Source organism: Stigmatopora argus, chromosome 3 (genome assembly GCF_051989625.1).
Source record: "Stigmatopora argus isolate UIUO_Sarg chromosome 3, RoL_Sarg_1.0, whole genome shotgun sequence".
NCBI lineage: Eukaryota > Metazoa > Chordata > Actinopteri > Syngnathiformes > Syngnathidae > Stigmatopora > Stigmatopora argus.
The window spans coordinates 10,358,691-10,379,585 of record NC_135389.1 but is presented as its reverse complement, the minus strand read 5'-3'; the positions used below and the strand labels follow the sequence as shown (position 1 = coordinate 10,379,585).

The window sequence follows — 20,895 nt, the reverse complement described above, 5'->3', positions numbered from 1 at the left end:
CGCAATTTAAGTTTTAATTAAAGGCTATCAGGCGGCCAAAAGACAGGGAGGAGTAGGAAAGACGTGAGAAGGACAGGAACGGGAACGGGTGGAGGGAATAATAAAGAGGAGGAAAATCAGGAGGATGGCAACCGTAACCAGGCAACTAGACTCAACATTCGGAGAGTAGTGACTGATAAGTGAGCTGCGGGGGGGCCCGAAGGACGACGGAGTCACCTGGTGTCCATGTTTGCCTGCGCGTAGGAGGAGCATGAACACCCACAAACCAACACAATAACAAGGTGCGCTGCATCTGTGCGATGCTCAAATTTAGACTCGTAACACAAGGCAAAAGGGAAAAAATGCATTGAAAAAAGTAAGCAAATGAAAGTTTATACAACTCACGTGTTAGTTAGGAAAGTCTTCTGTCAAATTACCACTGTACAATATGTTGAAAGTTAATTCTATTTCTGAATGGTCTGGAATTCTTTTGTTTGAATAATAAGGCCTGAAGTTGCTAAACAATGCACTTTTTGCTATGTCGAGCATGTGAAAATATGATGAACTTTCAAAAAGAATTATAAAAAGTCAATGATTTGATTTCTAGTTCAGATGAAGTGGGTGTATTTTTGATTTTTTTTGATGGACCTACTTCCTCAGCACGGCGATCTCATTCTCCAGACTTGTCTCCTTCCCTTTTAGAGCTTTTTTGGGGATGCACTTGATAGCGACCATCTTTCCCGTTACCTTCTCTCGAGCCATTACCACCTCAGAAAACGCACCACTGCAGCAGAAAGATAAAAGAAGGAAAGAGACAACTTAGCGTCTGCCATTACAGAAAATGCAGAAGTACATTGAGTAGCAAAGTTTTTGCTTTTTTGTTTTAATATATTAAATCTTAGTTCAGAAACTGAATTTGGCTGCCTCAGTGTGATAATTAGCATTGGTTCCAAGACCATAAATTTTTGTGATAAATAAGAAAAAACAAAATCAAGAATTGGGCAAATACTTTTTCACAGCACTTTGGTGTGTAACTATGAATAATAAAAGCCTTTTCTCAGTGTAGTTTTTGTTCTTTTATAGTTTGTGGTGCTACAACATTTAATTTGTCAGTCAAAGTCTCATTGTATTTATACAGACATCCTTAAATGACATTTGTGCCAAAGTACAAGAGCACAAGGAGCAATTGTGAATATTTAAAGAGAACTAACAAGATATGGGAAGTCGGACAGTCTGCTGTGAGGGGCAAACAGTTTATAAAACGTAAAAGACATCAATAGCGTGTGGTTTGTCCTTTCTAATATTTGGGTTACAAACCATATGCAGTCAGAAATCATGATGATATTTGCTCAACCAATTACATTTTGCTGAGCGGGCTTATCTCCCTTCCTCTTGCTTCTATCTCGCCCCAGCGTTTGAAGAAGGATTGATTGACGGCATTGAGTCCTTGTGCTGCACATTTACTCTCAGGACATGACAGAATGACCTGCTTCGGCTGAAAAACATTCCGGCTCAATCAAAATCCAGCCCCGCAGCAGAGAAATTTGTTATGATGTCTCTTGTAGCGACTTGCCAACTTGTTCATGAATTCTCGATAAATAAAAAACACAAAGTTCCTGACGGAAAAAAACATACTTTCAAGGGTTCAAGAGATTTCACTATGGTCCGATGACACTGGGGTTGAAACTTTTGAACACCGGATCTACAGTGACGCATCGTGGTGGCAGCATCAAGGTTTTGGGGCGCAAGACTCATTATTCACCTAGCTGAAAGTACGGCAACATTTTTGACAAAATATTTTTTTTCTTTTGCCCACAGTGGCTCTTTAGGACTTAAACCCAAGAGAACATAGATATACAGTGGTACCTCGACCTACGATCAGCTCTACCTACGACATGCTCGAGGTACGATGAAAATTTCGATCGAATAATTCGCCCTAGATACGATCAAAATTTCGAGATGTGACCAAGCCAGGTGGCCATGACATGAGAGGCTGTTTATCATTGTAGCGCACTGTCTTTTTTGCCGCATCTCTTTCGTGTATAACAGATATCTACGAGCACTGAACGATTTATTCAGACGAGTTTCTCCTACGCATCGACCAGGAAACGCACAACGCGCATGCGCGGGCAAAAAGAGGGCTTTCTGGGTAATGAAGTACAGACGCTCCCCTACTTACGAACATTCAACTTACGAACAACGGTACATACGAACATGTCTGCAAATTGCGTTTAAGTCCAAAAATGTTCGCAAGTCCAATTTTGTATTTCGCGTCTTTTTCGGAGTAGTACTTCTTTCCGCCGCTAATACCGACGCCTGGCGCTGTGAGAGCTCAGCTCACCCAGCATCTACCTTCCGCATTGCAACGAAGAAGAAGTGCGTGAATGTATCTCCAGTGTGCAAAGAACCTTTTTCATTTGTATCATTAAATATCTCATGCATCCAATATTGAATATGGTTGGTAAAAAGCTAAAGGCTTCTATTGAGGGAGTTGGAAGGAAGAGGCAAGCCATTTCATTTGAAACGAGTGGCAATAATAACGAAGCTTGATGCGCGTCAGAAAGTGGTGAGCGTTGCACATTCAGTACCATTTATAAACAGAAAGATCGAGCAGCAGGACCCAAATATTGAACGTTGCACAAAGTTTGCAAATCAATTAAATGATGCCATACAGTGCTACTGCATCATTTATGATGAAAAAAAGAAGAAAACTGTGCAATCGTCATTAGGTCGCTTCTTTTGGCCAGTTTCTAATACATAAATCTCTCTCTCTCTCTCTACAGTACTGTACATATTCTCTCCATTTTATTAAATTTTTTTTTTTTTCAGTACAAACCAATGCGTGTTACTTATACAAGCCTTAAACATACAAATGCACTTATATAAACCTTCAATATACTTATATAGGCCTTAAACATAAATTATAATACAAAATATAGCACTAAATCAACTTACAAACAAATTCAACTTATGAACAATCGCTCGGAACCAATTGCGTTCGTAAGTTGAGGAGTGTCTGTATACTCGTGCACACAACACAGATAGGCAATGGCGCCCTTTCTCAGAATAAAACTTCATTACCCACAATCAATACGTGGGTAAGCTGTTATTCCTTCCTTAGCCTGTTAGCTCCTGCGATCGCTCATTCAAGACTACTTCTCATTGGCAAGTGGTGCGTTATCCTATTGTGAGGACATTTGTGTGCATCATTTTCGGAATATTTTGAAGGGAATACAACAGCAAACAGCCCATCGATAGCGAACGTGAGGGTGGAGGCGTGGCAAACAGCTAACCCGCCCAGAACGAAGGTTAAAAAATATATATATAGATTTCAGTTTTGTGTAAAGTTACATTAAACGTATGTTTGAGTGTGTCTGTATATATTAATCCAAGTTGATTTAAATTTGTTTGTTCGTTTACGAGTGCGTTGTTGCCGTGGATAAAGTCCCCCCGAAGACCTCCCCCCCCACCTCCGTGTATGTCGCTGTCTCTACCCTCCGCGAAATGCGTCAGATTTTACTTCTATTAAACACATTTTATTACTATTAAACCACTAGTTATGTGTTACTTTGTTAATAGATGGCGAAATAGAACAAATAAAAAAAATAAAAAAATTCCAATCCAATATCCTGTTTTTGGTGTTTTTTCAGAGGGTTGGAACGAATTAATTTGTTTTGAGTTCATTTCAATGGGAAACGACCGCTCGAGTTACGAAACGCTCGACATACGATTTCAGTCCCGGAACGGATTAAGATCGTATGTCGAGGTACCACTGTCAATCTCCAATCACTAATAAAACTACAATACATAGGACCCAAATATATTTGTAGTTTGGGTCCTGTCGATCCATCTATTCGTGCATACAATATAGAATGGTGGAAAACGTTTTTAAATGATTTATCTAGCACAACTCAGATTAAACACTGACATCCTACAATAAATCTTACTTTTCATTGGAGAAACTTTTCATTGAATCTGAGTGGTGTTGATTGACTTGAAATGGTCCGTTTTCAATTTTTACAGTGCGATATTGTGGATTTAGTTACCGTTTTTTCTTGCATATAAGCCGTATTTGTCATTCAAAATAATGATGACTAAATGAAAGGTACAGTAGATGTCGGCAAAGTAACATTTACTATTTGTTGGTTATTTTCTGTTTAGCAGTAAGAAAACAACCATTACTGGATGAATTAATTCCTCATGATATTGACCCCAATAATGTGCTTTCGATTCATACAGCATCTCAGAAATACCACGTGAGGATTTTTCTTAAAAGAATTTTCCCCTCAAAGTAACACATTTGTACCCTCTAATAAAAAAATGTGAATCAGGGGGGCGGCTTATACGCGAGAAATCGTAAAAACGATTTTAAGGCAATTTTAAGAATGCGGCTGATATGCGGGGGCGGCTTATATCCGAGTAAATACGGTAACTAAAAGTTCCTTCAAAATACTCATACACTGATGAGGACGATGATGAAGTGGATTTTTTGCCTGACTTTAGTGCAGTCAGTGAGTACTTGTCCATTTCATTGTGCACTGTGATTGCCTGTCAAACAAGTGAGGATGTTCCCCACCTGCTGCTCGTGGTTGGCTGGGATAGGCTCCGACATCCCCCGCAACCCTTGTGTGGATACGCAGTACGGAAGATAAATGAAAGAATGATAAGGGAGTGGAGACCGATGTTTTTTGGCAAACACGGTCGCTGCTTTTGCCATTACTATTCACAAAACCCTGGTCCTTATTATAGTCCTTTTTATGTATATAGTCGATTGAAATCAGATTGATTTTTGAAGGGATGTGGTAAAACAACATATAAAAATGTCTCCAACAACACAGCATATCCAGTGTAAAATGGAAAAACCCCATGAGTGAATCACCATCTTCTGAAAAGGCCCAGTGACTAACATGAGAGGGGCCATTATGTCCTCAGTGTAATCAGTCCCTCTCTGCCGGCTCTAAACTGGCCATGCTAAATCCCAGCGTGGCCAACAAATCCACCTTAATCCCCCACTCCACGCACTCACTTGTGAGCTGGGGGTTGCATGTAGAAAGCATGAAGATGCACTCTGACTTTCTCACCTTCACGCACACTTTCATCTTACCACCCACTTTCAAACACAATTTCACACAAAGGCTAAAAACTAATGGTGAATAATTATCCATCAAAATAAACGTTTGTGGCAGCCCTATTTCACACAGCCAAATTTGAAAACCAGGTACAATTTCAATACATTCATTGCCTCTTTTTATTGTGGTCAAACTAATAATTTTCTTTTGATTTTAACTTTAACACAATCATTGGCCAGGCTACATGTCCTTAAAATTCATACCTATGCAGTCAATGAAAAAAAAGTTACCGTATTTACTCGCATATAAGCCGCCCCCACGTATAAATGGCACCCTTAAAGTTGCTTTAAAATTGTTGATTTTTACAATTTCTCGCATATAAGCCACCGCCTGATTCACAATTTTCAACTCCGTATTTATGATTTTAATATGGAGTACAAATGTGTTACTTTGGAGGGAAAATCTTAAGAAAAATTATTGCACGTGGTATTTGTGAGATACTGTATGAATCAAAAGCACATTATTAGGGTCAATATCATAAGGAAGTTAATATGCCTTTGTCCCCTGTCAATTAATGTCTTTGTAAATGCAAAATATCAAATTATTCAATATGAAAAAGAAATAAGTCTATCTTGATGAGACCCTGATGCTTTTTAATGACAGAAATTACAATTTTCTTACCAGAAGTTTAAGATGTTGTGGCGGCCAAATTCCTTCTAATGTCGAAACATCTCGATTTTTTTTCAATGGTTCATATTTTCTATAGCATTGGTGGTTTTTATCATTTTAACGATGTCACGGGAGGGGTATTAAAGTAGCACAATCACCTCCAGAGGCACTTTACGGAACTTCATTGAGCTACAATCCTTAGTCCCTTTCTTTGTAAGACTAAACAAAAAAACATTTAAAAAAAACTGTTTTAATCCCATTTCGCTTTCAGACAGAGTTGCTAGACAGGCGGATGGCCTCTTAGCACACAACATCCTGTTCCTCTTCCGTTTAGTTTCATTAATGTTTGTTTCTCCAAGAGGTTCCATTGCTTTATTGGAAATTGGTTAATATGTGTTGTGTAATTAATTAATACAACACAAACATGCCGATATAAACCTCTATTTTTTTTAACCCTTTTAGCTTTTTCTGATGAATTGAACAAAAAGAAGGAAGTAAGTAGCCTATTCTGTTGTTTTGATCCAAACATTTTACTGGAGACTACTTTGACCAAGTGACAAATTACATGTGGTCAACAAATGTCATTCTTTTTTTAGGCTAAATTGCAGGAGTGGCGTTAAATCTAGAGATCATCATAAAAGACAATACACATCCTGGCTTCCACCACTTCAACGTGCTGCCCTCTGGAAGGCGCTAAAGAGTCATAACAGCCAAGACAAACAGACTGAAGGACACTTTCTTCCCAAGAGCTGTCACCATACTCAAGTTCTGCACCTAGGACCTAATCAAAACTTATTGCTAGCCACTTTAGCCACTTCGTATCACTTACTCATGGCAACCCATGTTGATTAGTACTTATACGGTACTTATTTATTATGTTGATCACTTATTTCTCTATTACTTATTTATTGGTTATTTATTCATCATTACTATATATTGATTATCTATGTGTTTGTTTGTTGTTGAGTCTATAGACTGAGCAAATGGTGCGCTCTCAACAACTTGGCGCTGAACATCTCAAAACCATGTGTTTGTTGTTGTTATTTGTGCACTTCGCATTGAAAGCTTTAAATCTCATTATATACTCGCAATGACAATAAAAGCATTCAATTCAATTCAATAAATAGTTAGCATCCAGGCTACCGGCCATAGTTAACAATGAAAAAAGGAACCAAAACAACAAGGACTTGGCGTTGTTGGCCCAGGCTTTCCGAAAAAGCTCCAGTTTTAATTCCAGATCATAAATGATGAGGGTCACAAATGTAAAATATATTTACCATTCAGAAGATCTGTGGTTAAGAGAGCCCAAGGTTTCATCATATCGGGGCTGTGTTATGGTGCTTCTGCCTCCGGCTTAAATTTGTCCGGTAAAAAACTCATGTTCTTCAGGATTTACGTTCCCCTCTGACCAACTTTCAATTTTGTGGCATGAGAAACACAACAGGATAATCGTCTACACTCTTTTCCCTCTACAGGATTCTGTCCTCCTGTTTGGTCATCGGTTTTTAAGATCGCTGATCTACAATGTTACATTAAAATGTTATAAAATTGAAATAGGTATTGATCTGTGTGAGTCTTTGTCGTTTGTTTTTGAATACTCTGTCGACATTGTATCATCGGATTAGTGCGTACACAGTGGTAGTGGGACTTTAAGAGGTGGCTTTGTTTGGCTAAGTATCTGGTAAAAGCTCAGGTACCAAAAAAAGACAGCTGGCTGACGATATGCTGTGATGCAACAGGTCTGACTTCATGCGAGGCGAGACAGAGAAATCATCGGCGCGAGTGAGCCGATGAATTTAAACAGAATACCACAGCGCTGCACGTCACACAGCAGCTGTCGCCGCAAGGAGCATCATTTCAATATGACTACGTGCATGAAATTCACAGAGCTGCGTTAGCAACGGGCGAGACACCCGAAAGCACAGGAAGTCACTTGGAAAGCTGCAACTCAAATGACTATTCTCTCGTCTCACCTCACTGAAGAGTAGCGTCACTTCCTGCCCATGACAAAATCAAACTGTGACCTTGCATGGATTTCAAATATTAACCTTAGCAAGTCAGCCGTTAGTTCAATAAGTTTTCATGTTCTCCCCAGGCTTGCGTGGGTTTACTCCAGGTACTGCGGTTTCCTCTCACTTCCCAAAAACATGCGTGGTAGGCCGGTTGAACACTTTAAATTCCCCCTAGGTATGAATGTGAGCGCGAATGGTGGTCCGTTATCCTTATGCCCTGCGATTAGTTGGCCACCGATTCAGGGTGTCCCCCGCCTGGTGCCATCGTTGGCTGGGATGGGCTCCAGCACCCCCTGAGACCCTTGTGAGGATAAGCGGTACAAAAAATAAATGATATCCATTAATTTTAACATAAAACATGGAACAGATTGATCAATTTACAAAAAAAACTATATTTTGTTCAAAGATAAATTGTTTATGTTCAGTGATTTTTTCTTCAAAACCAATTTTACAGTGTTACTGGTGTTTACATGATCCCACAATATCAATATTCTGACTAAAGGCCACCAAGCCTACTTGTAAATCAAATTCTGTATCAAGACACAAGGCAGCAAATGTGACTTGAAGAAATAAATTGCCGCTACTGGTGCCGCAATGCTTGTGAAACGAACGAGAGCATCACATCTGCATGCTGACTCACTTGTTCACATAACAGCAATTCTCCAGAATTCTACTCTCTCTTGCTTGTTCGTGTTCACACTTCTTAGATGACAGCGTGTGTGTATTTGAGTATTATATGACTGACATAAGTATACGAACCTATGTCACATTTTTTAAGTATGTTATCTGTGTGAAAAAGAAGGCTTGGGAGAGTGTTGTCTTTTTCTGAGCGTGTGTCAGTGTATCTTTCTTTTAGTGTGAATTTATGGGGAGCTGAGAGTGTGTATGTTCCAGTAGATGATTGTGTTTTCGTCAGGGAGCGTGAGAGTGCTCGTGTGCCTCAGTGTATGCTTTTTTTTTCTTCTACATGTGAGTTGGGGAGGGGGTGTTTTTTTGGGAGGATGTAAGTGTATGTTGAAGCCATTTTTAAACATGTCTGAATTTTGGCTGAAATCAGCGACTTTGTATGGCATGAATGCGGAAATGAGATGCCTTTTCTCCTGCATTCCTGACATGACAACCGTGTGCCTAAAGCATACTAGTAACACACCAGTAATAATACAATAACAATAACAACAACAACAACAACAACAACAATAATAATAATAATAAGACAGTCAAAGTATGGGTTAAAGTCAGTGGTGTGCCATCGGGGCCTTCAAGGCCTTCTCTGCAGGCCTAAGAAATATCTGAATCAAAGACTGATGTTAATTATATTTTGTTCATGAATACTTATTAAATAATTCCAAATTGTCTGTTAGCTTCCTTTCATTGCTTTCCCCCTGGTTGCACTGCTTCCAGATGTGTGTTTTCATATTGAAGCATTTAACCAATCACATTTCAGCCATTATTTGTTGCCAGGGTCAGAAATCTGCCTCAAGGCCTTCACAATCAGTTCTGCAGGCTCTGCTGCATTAAACAAGTGTCATTAAGACTGTTGCTTTAACCAATCAGATTTCAAGTTTGGAACACCACAATGCCTTGTCGCAGGTGTAGGGATACGTCATTGCCTTCTCGCAGGCGTAGGGATACGTTATTGCCTTCTCGCAGGCGTAGGGATACGTCATCGCTTTCACCAACTATGATTGGCTAGTGATTATCCAGAGCTACCAAACTGTATCTGGAGCGAGCTGCACAAGCAAATATATTGTTGTGTTGATTTAAAGCCATTTTCAAGATGGACTATGCCATAAATACGCCAGGACAGGCTCGACTTTCAGCATTAGCTTCGATGGCGATAGAAAAGGAGGAAGAAAGAAAGGAGGATGGATATTGTGTACAGTTAAAAAGGATTTTTGGTGAGTAAAATATGGCTTATTCCTAAATAATATTTCAATTGTATGAGGTTAGTATTGATTATTTTTTGTGTCGCAGCTGTAGCTGCGGTAGAGGTTTTATAGCCATAAAATAGTTTTTGCTGAAGGCGTCACTAGGAAATTAACGGACCGCCACTGGTTAAAGTACGTGCTGCATTATCAAAATATCCCCTATTCTCCATTTTACTATTATTACTTAAACCTATGTTTGTTCTTGGTTTCTGAAAAAATATATATATTTCTCCCCCAAAATTAATACTTATGTATAGTCCAGCGCAACTTACATATAATTTTTTCCTTCTTCATTGTGTATTCTTTGGTTTATGCGACCTATACTCAAGTGCGACTATCCCGGAAAATACAGTGAGTGCTATTGTTGCAATTGCTATTGTTGTTTTTGGTCTGCCAACTCCAATAGGGCAAACATTCCGTTTTTTTATTTTTTATTTTTTAACCTAATGTAACCATGTGTAACTGCCTGCTGTTGAAAACATACTGAGTGGAACGACTTAAGATAATGATTTTTTTTTTAAAACGTGGATTTACTAGTATAATATTTGTTTTTTGCGTTACACTCATGATAAAAAAAAGTGCGGCGTGACTTATTGCTTTATTACTCATGTAAATTTGCTCTTTTGGAGGGTATTATGACTTACAAAAGCAACTGCAATTGCAACTGCAAATCACACCAATGACAAATTTGATCGATGCCATAGACTCATTAGGACCTATTTTACACATAAAACAGTGGGGGCGGGGGTTGGATTCCTTTGCCACTCAGATTCTGCACAGAACATACAGTACAGTACGTACATGCGTCACGTCACGCATTGTCTGAGCTTTAGCGTGCTTCTCGGTTTCTGTAAACGTGGGCTGCTCATGACACACAAACCACAAGAGCTCCTTTATCAAATAATCACCCGTAAAAAAAGGGCCTGGGGATTCTCAGATTGTCCTCTGCGGATAGAATATTCAGAGCTTTTACGAAGGCATTTTTGTTCATTTTTAATGGAAACGTGGGCAAAAGGCCTGCTATCGACTCTGCATTCGCATGCTGCTCACGTACTGTGGTGCTGCTTAGTAACAACTCTCCATCATCGAGTGGAAGATGCATTACAACAACATATGCCGGAACTCACTCGGTCACTCGGACCACCTTTTTGGTAAAAGGGCGAGAGGGGGGCGGCGGTGGGGGGATTGATAATCAGGGATTGGGTGACAGAACGAGAGAGAGAGACTGGATGAGTCAACTTTTTTCATTGTTTAGTGCTTTCATGAGGATGATAGTGAAGGAAGGAGTTACAGTGTAAAAATAAATGTTTTATCCCCTCAATCTAAAGATAGATAAAAGATGACCAGATGTATCTGCAACTTGAAACTGACAATGGGAGCATCAAACCGGTTTATTTTTAAAGTCAAAGACAAAAATACATAGCCTGGCCATCTTGGAAGCGATGATGCACTGTTATATCCCATCTCAAATCTTTTGAACTTACCCAAGGGAAACTTTTTTTAAACGCACGAACACGCATTATTGTTAGTCCTCCCATGACATTTGCAAAGCTATTGCAACGCATTGTTATATCCGTGTACAACAATTACACTGCATTTACCAAAGAACCACCTTGACAATTAACAATCAATGCCTTTTGCAAAACAATTTTTGGAGGAAGTATTCATTTATCGCATATTTGGCTCGGCTAACAAATAGGTATGCAATGGCTTCTATTAAAATAACAAGATAAATCTGTCAACAGTTGCTTTTGTGTCATTGATATAAAATGTTCTTTCATGTGTCTGACAACACACTTATGTATTTCAACAAGTGATAAATTATACATGCTACTGCATGCCAACTCGCCATTGATCTAACTAATTTGCTGTCTTCACCATTTTCCCTACATAATTAGCAATGTGCTGTTTTAACATTTACTCATTCCCTGCCAATTATAGCGATAGCCATCCAATCTATTCCAACTGTGAGGTGAAAAATCACTGCTAGCCATCGTAGTTAAAGTTGATTGGCTCTCTATTGGCGTGAATACGTTAGGGAAATGAAAAAGTGCAATTTTTTCCCATTATTTCAACAAAACAAAATTTCAAATTCATTGTTTAGATACAATTCTGGCAACTTTTATGAGGAATTACTGATGAACAAAAACCCAGTTGACTTCCCAAGTCTACTTTCCAGAAGACAATATTTACAGGATTGTCGTGCACATAAGCCTGTAAATATAGTCTCCCAGAAAAAGTTTGGCATTAGAGCTCATTGAGGGCGTTTCTTCCCACAAGCTTCCCTTGGGCTTTGCATGACACGGTTGTTAACCGGCTTCTTTTATTTTATATTCCTTCAGGTGAATGATTTAAAAGCATCAATAATCCTGACAAACTGTGGAAGACGTAGGTGGTGGGATGTGGTAGGTGGCGCCGTGTTCAGAGGTAGCAACCAAAGACTTCCATCATCCTTGTTGCCTAGCTGCCACTTGCACAGCATTCAGACTACCTCCAAGGACCAATACTCTTTACACTTTAGACATGCCTCAGGTGCATTTGGAAAGGGAGCCAAGACCACTGATGGTGACAAAAGTAGTGTACTTGTTTTGTAATTTCAACGGTTTACCTGTGTGATGAAGAAAAATAGCACTAGAAACTCAGAAAAAGGACTTAATGACCCCTGTGAAGTGTATTTGGGTTTTCTCCGGTACTCTTACACACACATATATACATATATATACACATATATACATATATATATACATATATATATATATACACACATACATATGTATGTGTATTTATGTATATATATGTATGTACACATATGTGTATATGTATATATATTTCAGCAACACGCTTATTTATTCATATATTTATTCATGTATTTATTTATTAACTTACTTATTACCTATCAATTTATGTCTAAAATGCCTTTCCCATTTCTGCATCCTCACCCTCTTGCTACTGTGACCATGAAATTTCCCGAATACGGATGAATAAAGTTATCCAATCCAATCCAATCCAATCCAAAACATGCATTGGCATCTGATTGAGCACTTAAAATTGTCTACATGTACGAGTGTGTGCGAGCATGGTGCTTAGTCTCTTTGTGCCCTGCGATTGGCTGGCAACCAATTCAGGGGGTACCTTGCCTACTGCCCGTTGTTGGCTGGGGTAGGCTCCAGCACCACCGCAACCCTAGTGAGAATAAGCGGATCCGATAATTTATAAGTGAATACAGTATACATAGTATTGTAGGGGCGCTGAAATCAATTCATTTCATTTTAATAAAGCGACAAATTTGGTCAGGGAAAGAACGAGCAAATCAAGGACAGCCCTGGTAATAGCTGGTCCAAACCAATATGGAGATCCTGCCACTGGGGATTTGCACGGTGCTTGCGGTCAGGTGACTTAATTTGCTTCCTCAGCAGCTTAAGGGCCCAATTTAGCCTCCGAGGTACGTGTCCAGGTTGGAGGACTAAGTTCGTTCTCCAAGATCTTATTAGCTCTCGGCAGTCACCTCAAGGAAGAATTAGTGTTACTGTGATGTACCCTTCGTACAAAGGGTTGTTATATTATTAAGAGTTGCAGCATGCATTTATTTGTTATGTGCAATTCAATGAGTCAAGTGAATGTGTCGCTATTAATTTGAACTCCTTTGGATGACAGTCTAGAATGAATCACATTTAAAGACCGTACAATGGCAGAGCTGGTGCAGTATTGCACAAAAAAATGGGAGCATCTAGGTTGTTTATATTGCAAGGTGCTATTTCATCAATGCCAAGTATTGATCTTTGTAAATTACAATGGTGCAGGAAACATTTATGCTATGTTTCTATTCACATTTTCAGTTATAGAGTTATACAGGGATGAGTGGTTAGCACGTCGGCCTCACAGTTCTGGGTTTGTTCTTCAACTATAAGGGGGCCATCGGAAGGAGGAGTAGAGTGGGTTTTGTCCTGGTTGTGAAACAGTGAACGAGCTTTTAAATACTTGATATTGTTTAGATAGAGTCGATTTGTCTGGTACTACAATGAGGACGATTGATGCTCTCCAATTGGGGAGAAATGTCAAAAGAAGAAGAGAGATTATTATATTTTTTCATACTTTAAGTCGTACTCTTACATCAGTATTGATTGGGGCGAAATGTTGGGCATTTGATAATTAATATTTGAGCTTTATTGTGCTGCTACATTTAGCATGTTGCGCTCTGGGGAAGAACATTTGGACATATTTTATTATGCAGCACATATATCTGTCTTTAGACTGTCTAAAGCAGGGGTCTCAAACTTGGGGCCCGCGGGCCAACTGCGGCCCTCGGGACGATAATTTGCGGCCCCCGTCTTAATATGAAAGATCGATTTTTTTTTTTTTTTTACCCCTTTCCCCATGATGGCGCCGTTTAAGTGGCAGCCAGTGGCAGTAGCTCTGTCCACTCATGTTTTTCTTGTTTTACAGCATGTTTTACATGAAAAATTAGAGGGAACATTGACATGCACCTGCTTGTGGCAGGTGTGATACTGGTGTGCCGATAGCGAGCAATGATGATGTCGTGACCGGATGATTCGCCTAAAGACGTTTCGCCGACGGACGTTTGACCGACGGACAGGTCGTACTAGTATTTGTTAGTTTAATGATTAAATACAAATACTAGTATTTGTATTTAATCATTAAACGCTGTTTTCAGCTGGATTTGACCGAATTTGAGAGCATTTTGAGCCGTTTGGCGAATGGACGTCTATAGACGTTTTTTTGCCTCCATCGCGATATCATCCAGTATTTGTATTTAATCATTAAATGCTGTTTTAGGATGGATTTGACCCGATTGCTGTCATTTTACGGCTCGGTTCTGCTACATCTGCCTGCCCAAGAGTGCTTATTCCCGGACTGCCATTGATGGTAGACGAACATTGATTTTTACTATAATTTGGACAACACCGGCGGCGGGCCGGATTAAAAATCCTAACGGGCCGTATATGGCCCGCGGGCCGAGGTTGAAAAACTTGTACACACACGATCCGGCGGGGCGAGCGTTCGAATCCCGTTTCGGCGAAACCTCCGTTCGGCCGAATGAACGTTCGGTGGAACGTCCATTCGGCGACCTGCCCGTCTGTCAAACGTCCGTCGGCGAAACGTCTTTAGGCGAATCATCCGAGTACCGATGATGTCGCTCACACTGGTACTCAGTGCGCTCAGGGAGGTTGTCTTTCTGCTCAGACCAACAAAAAATTAGAGGGAACTTTGGTTCGGAGCTGAATGAACCAATCACGGTGAGGTATACGGCTCTGGAGGGCGGGACATCGGCCGGGCTGTCCAGTGCCTCGCTCACTCACTCATTCATTCCTCCAATCAGCTGGGCGGAGGAGAAGCCGTGAGGCCGATCACTCCGCTCGGCGCGCACACTCCTCCGCTGCTCTCAGCATAGAACTGAATGAGGCGCTATGATCCGTGATCCAGCCTGTGTCAGTGTCTGTAGCCATCTCCGCGATTGAAACGGAGAGCGAAAGTGCACATGCGCCACAAACCCGCGCGACTGAATGTGAAAGATCAACCCGAGACTCATTCCAAGTGGAAAAACATATTACAGAGCCCCAGAGATGTCTCTTTCAAAGCCTGCCGTGAAGAGAAAGGTCGGTGATGAGCACAGACAGTTTCAAGAAAAGTGGGGAGTGCAATATTTCTTTGTTGAACACAGGGGCACCCCGACGTGTCTCATTTACACTGAAAAAGTTGCGGTGCACAAGGAATACAATTTGAAACGTAATTGTACTATGAGACATGCTGAGGAGTACGAAAAATACCAGGGAGATGAGAGAGCCAACCAGGTTGCCAGTCTTAAAACACGTCTTCTGAGGCAACAGGATCTCTTCAAGAAGGCTACCAAAGACAGTAATGCAGCAGTCAAAGCTAGCTACGCCGTTTGTGAGTTGATTGATCCTGTGCTAAGTGATCCCAAATGGCTCATGGACTTGGCTTTTCTTGTTGATATCACACATGAGCTTAATGTACTGAACAAGAAGCTACAAGGCCAGGGGCAACTTGTCAGTGCTGCCTATGACAACGTGAGAGCATTCTGCACTAAACTTGTGTTATGGAAAGCCCAGCTCTCTCAGACAAACCTTTGCCATTTCCCAGCATGCAAGGCTCTCGTGGATGCAGGCACACCATTCAGTGGTGAGAAGTATGTTGAGGCCATTTCGAAGCTACAGGAGGAATTTGATCACAGATTTGCAGACTTCAAGACACACAAAGCCACATTTCAAATTTTTGCGGACCCCTTCTCCTTTGATGTGCAAGATGCCCCTCCTGAGCTTCAAATGGAGCTCATTGACCTGCAGTGCAACTCTGCACTCAAAGCCAAGTTCAGGGAGGTGAGCGGAGAAGCAGACAAGCTTGGGCAATTTTTGAGAGAGTTGACCCCCAGCTTCCCTGAACTTTCCCGAAGGTTCAAGCGGACCATGTGGCTTTTTGGGAGCACATACTTGTGTGAGAAGCTCTTCTCCACCTTGAACTTCAATAAGTCCAAGTACAGGTCCAGACTTACTGATGAGCATCTTCAAGCTCTACTGAGGGTCTCCACTGCTTCCTCCCTCAAGCCAAATGTGACTATGTGAGAAGAAGCGCTGCCAGGTCTCTAGCAGCAAGGAGTAGGCAAGAGAAGCCGTGTTCAGAATATTTCATGTTCAATGTTCCATTCAAGTTCAGAAAGTTAAAGGTTAAAGAGCTGTTAATACAGACATTTGAAACGGAATAAAAATAATTAATTTTCTCTACTTAGCCAGCCAGTGTATATCTACTGTATGCTCATTAGTATTATTTGGTTTTGTATTACTGATTGATTTATTTTTTATTCATCTTTAAGTTAATTTATTTAATTCATTATTTTTTGTTAAAAAATAAAGATATTTGATAACGTTGGAATGTTTTATCAGTGCTTTTCTTGTGGAAATCCTGATGCGGCCCAGTCTCACCCAGACTCGGCCTCTAGCGGCCCCCAGGTAAATTGAGTTCGAGACCCCTGGTCTAAAGTGTCTAGTCGTCTGTCAATGTTTTTGTTATCTATGTTTAGACAAAGACCTTTCATTTTTAAAGCCAAAACCTTTTTTTGTGTAGTAGTCGACTAAAATTTGACGAAAACTCAGTATTCCTCGATGAAAATTAAACAAAGACAAACACTATGAAATAAATAATTAAGGGCTCAAATTAAGAGGTGCCAAAAACAACACTTGGTGCATTTGATTGAGACGTCCTTACTCCACAAAAAAAACTGCACAAATCCTAATACTTACCTTCGACTTTTCCTAATATAATATAATATACTTTTCAAAACCTGCCAGTACTGCTCAACATCAAGACATTGTGCTGATTCTTTTTTTAACCACTATACACTGGAAGAAAAAAAATCCTGAACATAATACGCTAATGAAGTTATAGTTTTGAAGTGTTCGTCAAGTTAAAGGGTTGTCACCAGCTACTGCGGAGCAAAATGATGCTAATGTCATCATTTTCAGGAGAATTGAATGTATTCATTAAAAGGTTTTCACAAATAGATAGTAAGTACTTTACAACAGTTTTCTAGGCATACTGAATGGACGACCAAGAACGCATGAACTAAAGTACAAAAGGGTTTTCAAGCTTGTAGGTCATGGAAGGGCTATTTCTTCTGACTGGCCAGTGATTGAACAATAAACCTTGATGATTCACTGATGTTATTCACCGGTGAACGTGGGTGGACGGATGAGGGGGAAAGAAAGCCTTGGGGAAATCACACAGGAGTCCAGGTAAACACATCGCACAGGTTTAACTCATAGATTGCCTTTGAAATATTTAGGAGGAAAAACCGGTGTACGGTGGTGCCACAGATGATTGACAAAATTACAAGATAGCATCATGACTTCATGACTTGGCACAATTTTACACAGTTGACTCATGTTATTATTAGCAGCCAGAGGTTAAAGGTTAAAACGTTGATTTAACTGGCCAGAAAAATATTAATGGCATCAGAGAGGGTTTGTGCTAATGTAACTAAAGGCCTAATAAAGCGTGACTATGTAAAAAATAAAATCAAAATGATTATTTTATTAATTTCATAATGCACAGTAACTCTTGGCTTGAAAGGAAATAGCAAAATAAAGATTCTTGTTCAAATTTCTGCAGGTTTTAATTCATTACTTTTCATAGTGTAAGGACAGAGTTGTCTTTATTACACAACAGAACAACAAAAAAACTTAAAATAATCACATTTTATATTAAGTTTTTTTTAATTAAGCTAACATAGTTACTTTCAAACTTGAATAACGAGAAAATTTATTTATTTACTTCACACAGGTTTGAAGTTTCAAATTTGAAAGACAAAAGATGTGGCAGTTTGTGATAATTATCGATATCAACTGATTTAAAAAATATATATACTGTGCACTCGTACACTGAAATCTCCCTGTCCTTAATCATTTCATAGTTATTCCTGTCAAACAATGACTTGAGGAACGACCACATATTTCATCAATTCCGGTTGTAAAGTCACAACCACATAGCTCTCAACCTTGGCCAATTGCATCCCTTATTGATGATTCCAAATCCCCTTCAGCAATAATAAACCATAGAAACACACCGTGGCACATATTTACTCACATAGGGCGCACTTAAGTCTAAAAAAATTTTCAAACTGGACAGGATGCCCAATCAGTCGGTGCACCTTTTGCATGCACTAAATTCAAGATTCTGTAGACGTCGCTGTGTGACGCTGACAGCTTGACTGTCTGGGTACACTGCTTGCTGACGCGCTATATTTTTACATAATGAAAAGGTGGAAGTGACTGACACGCGTCCGCATATCAAGCTCAAAACATGACAACATTGGCAATCCACGATGACATATTCGTCTGCTACCAGTGACCGAGACGATCCGGATTAGAGACGAAATGGGGAAGACGCGATCTATTTTACAATAAAACATAATTTTGAATTTTTCCATAGAAGGGTTATGGCGTACACAATTTCAAACGATAAAAAAACTTATCAAATAGGGAAAATACGTATACGCTGACAGGTATGCAATCATAATGGATTCTAGTGATGCGCTTGCAACAGAATAGAAAGCCTATGAATAGCATGTTAGCAGACTGCAAAAATCTGCAGTTCATTCTGGTTGTGACGTCACAATTTGGGGTCATTTTTTTATGGGCGGAGCAAAGGCAGCTCAGAATGGAAGCATCATCAGGACCTATTGTCATTGAGCCTTTTGATCACTTTATTGGGGGATTTGTGTCAGAAATAAGTCACTTGCCGCAACAATTGCCGCTTATTTAACTAATTAAAACAAACAGTGATGCAGAATAAACACCTTCGAGTTTATAGTAACCAAAAACTCAGCTTTAATTTGAAAAAATAGCAAATACAAAAAACCTACTATTTCCATTTTCAAGTGAACATACCTTGACGTCAGGTGCGCAACGCGGAATCACGTGATTTTCAATTAACGCCGACAGCCGTCCAACAAAACCTTGGACGTCTATTTAGAACATTTGTGTGTGTTATCGTCCACCAACAAGAAAACTTTCCCAAAATGGACACGTTAAGGTTAACTCACGTTCCGAGGACTTCTTTGAAGTCGAACACACTCTTGATGTCGTCGACGTGCTTTTTCCACGAGCCGTCCACGGACTCCCCGTTTTCTTTCGCCATGTCTCGCCGCGTGGGGAAGGAAGCAGAAGAGGAAGAAGGGAAAAAAACACGGAGGTGGATAAAGAGCGCTGCTGTGTTCAAAGCTGTCTGAAGCCGAGCGGACAAAAAAGTGTTGTGTTCCCGAGCTTCTTAGTGGACTAATCCGCGCCGTGGAGCTCTGCGTGACGAGGGAAAACGCGGCACTCCTCCCACTCGTGTCTCCTCCCCAGGCCGGTGGAGGTGGTGATGCGGACGGGGAAGGCTCAACGGAAGGACTCTAGGTGCCACGGAGGAGGAGAAAGGGGTGCCCGTGTCACGGCGTCTTCCGGCGTGGAAGCGTTCGCATTGCACCAAATCGGGCGGAAAGTCCCCCGTCCAGGGGTTCTCCTGGTGTGCATTGATGTGTGCAACCTCAAACGCCCTCCCCCTTTTTTTCTCATGCGCAAATTGAAAGTAAAAGTTAACCATTTCAGGGACCGCGCTCACAACAGTGGACATTTGATTCAAAACTTATGACCTTAATTTACTCTTTCACTGCTAGACCAGGTCAACAAAATGGCTGCTGGTAATTATTCATTCATTCATTTTTCGGACCACCTATCCTCACGAGGTTCGCGGGGGGTGCTGGAGCTGGGCACCCCGAATTGGTAGCCGGCCAATCGCAGGGCACAAGGACACAAAGGACAACCATTCACGCTCACATTCATACCTAGGGGCAATTTAAAGTGTTCAGCCGGCCTACTCTCCAAGTTTTTGAGATGTGGGAGGAAACTGTATTTCCCAGAGAAAACCCACATAAACATGCACACTCCACACAGTGAGGTTCCACCTGGGATCGAACCCTCAACCCCAGAACTGTGAGGCCGACGGACTAACCCAGGGTTGTGCAAACTTTTCGGCCCGGGGGCCACATTGACTTTAAAAATTTGACAGGCGGCCCGGGTCAGCACAAGATACGATACATATAAAAACTGCATCCGTTAACAGTACATATGAAAAATAAACAGAAAAAAAGGACTAAAGGAAATGACACAAGCTGTCAATTTTTCCAAAATCACAAAACCGACGGCAGAATTTCTCATGCAGGTCATCCAATGATTTCCTGTATTTTCACCGCAAAAAATAAAAAATAAAAAAAATTGGACAATATCGGCGGGCCGGATTAAAAGGCCTAACGGGCCGCATATGGCCTGCGGGCCGTAGTTTGCCCATGTCTGGACTAACCCCTATTGTTTTTATTTATGCCTACTTTTAAAACATTTCAAATGATAATTCTAAAATTACGTTTATTCAGAATGATAGTTTTGTCAGTTTTTTATTGAAATGTATTACTATTTAAATTATTGACATTTTTCTCAGTCAATTTTTAGGACGTTAAAAAAAAGATTAAACACATTCTTGCATAAGGGGATTGTGTTCTGGTTTTATGTCCACTTGTTTGCTAGGCAGAATCCACATGGTTCTACTGTAACAATAAAAAATTATTAAAGGCTTTAAAGGCAATATTATTTTTCAGTCAACATGGACCTGAAAAATTCTGTTGTGACTATAGTCTATAAAAATAAATATCTAATTTGAAAGGGGAAACAT

The 20,895-nt window shown here is 40.3% G+C and overlaps 1 protein-coding gene across 1 annotated transcript in view; it reads right to left on the bottom strand.

Annotated features, from left to right (window-relative positions):
- camk1db (calcium/calmodulin-dependent protein kinase 1Db) overlaps positions 1-20,854 on the bottom strand; it is a 33,698-nt gene extending 12,844 nt beyond the window's left edge. Inside the window, exons 1-2 of the mRNA XM_077596448.1 lie at positions 19,232-20,854; positions 632-763 (exon numbers count right to left, since the gene is read on the bottom strand). Coding sequence (XP_077452574.1) covers positions 632-763; positions 19,232-19,326 — 227 coding nt within the window. The 5' untranslated portion in view covers positions 19,327-20,854. The remainder of the gene's footprint in view (positions 1-631; positions 764-19,231) is intronic.
- Positions 20,855-20,895: the final 41 nt, after the last annotated feature.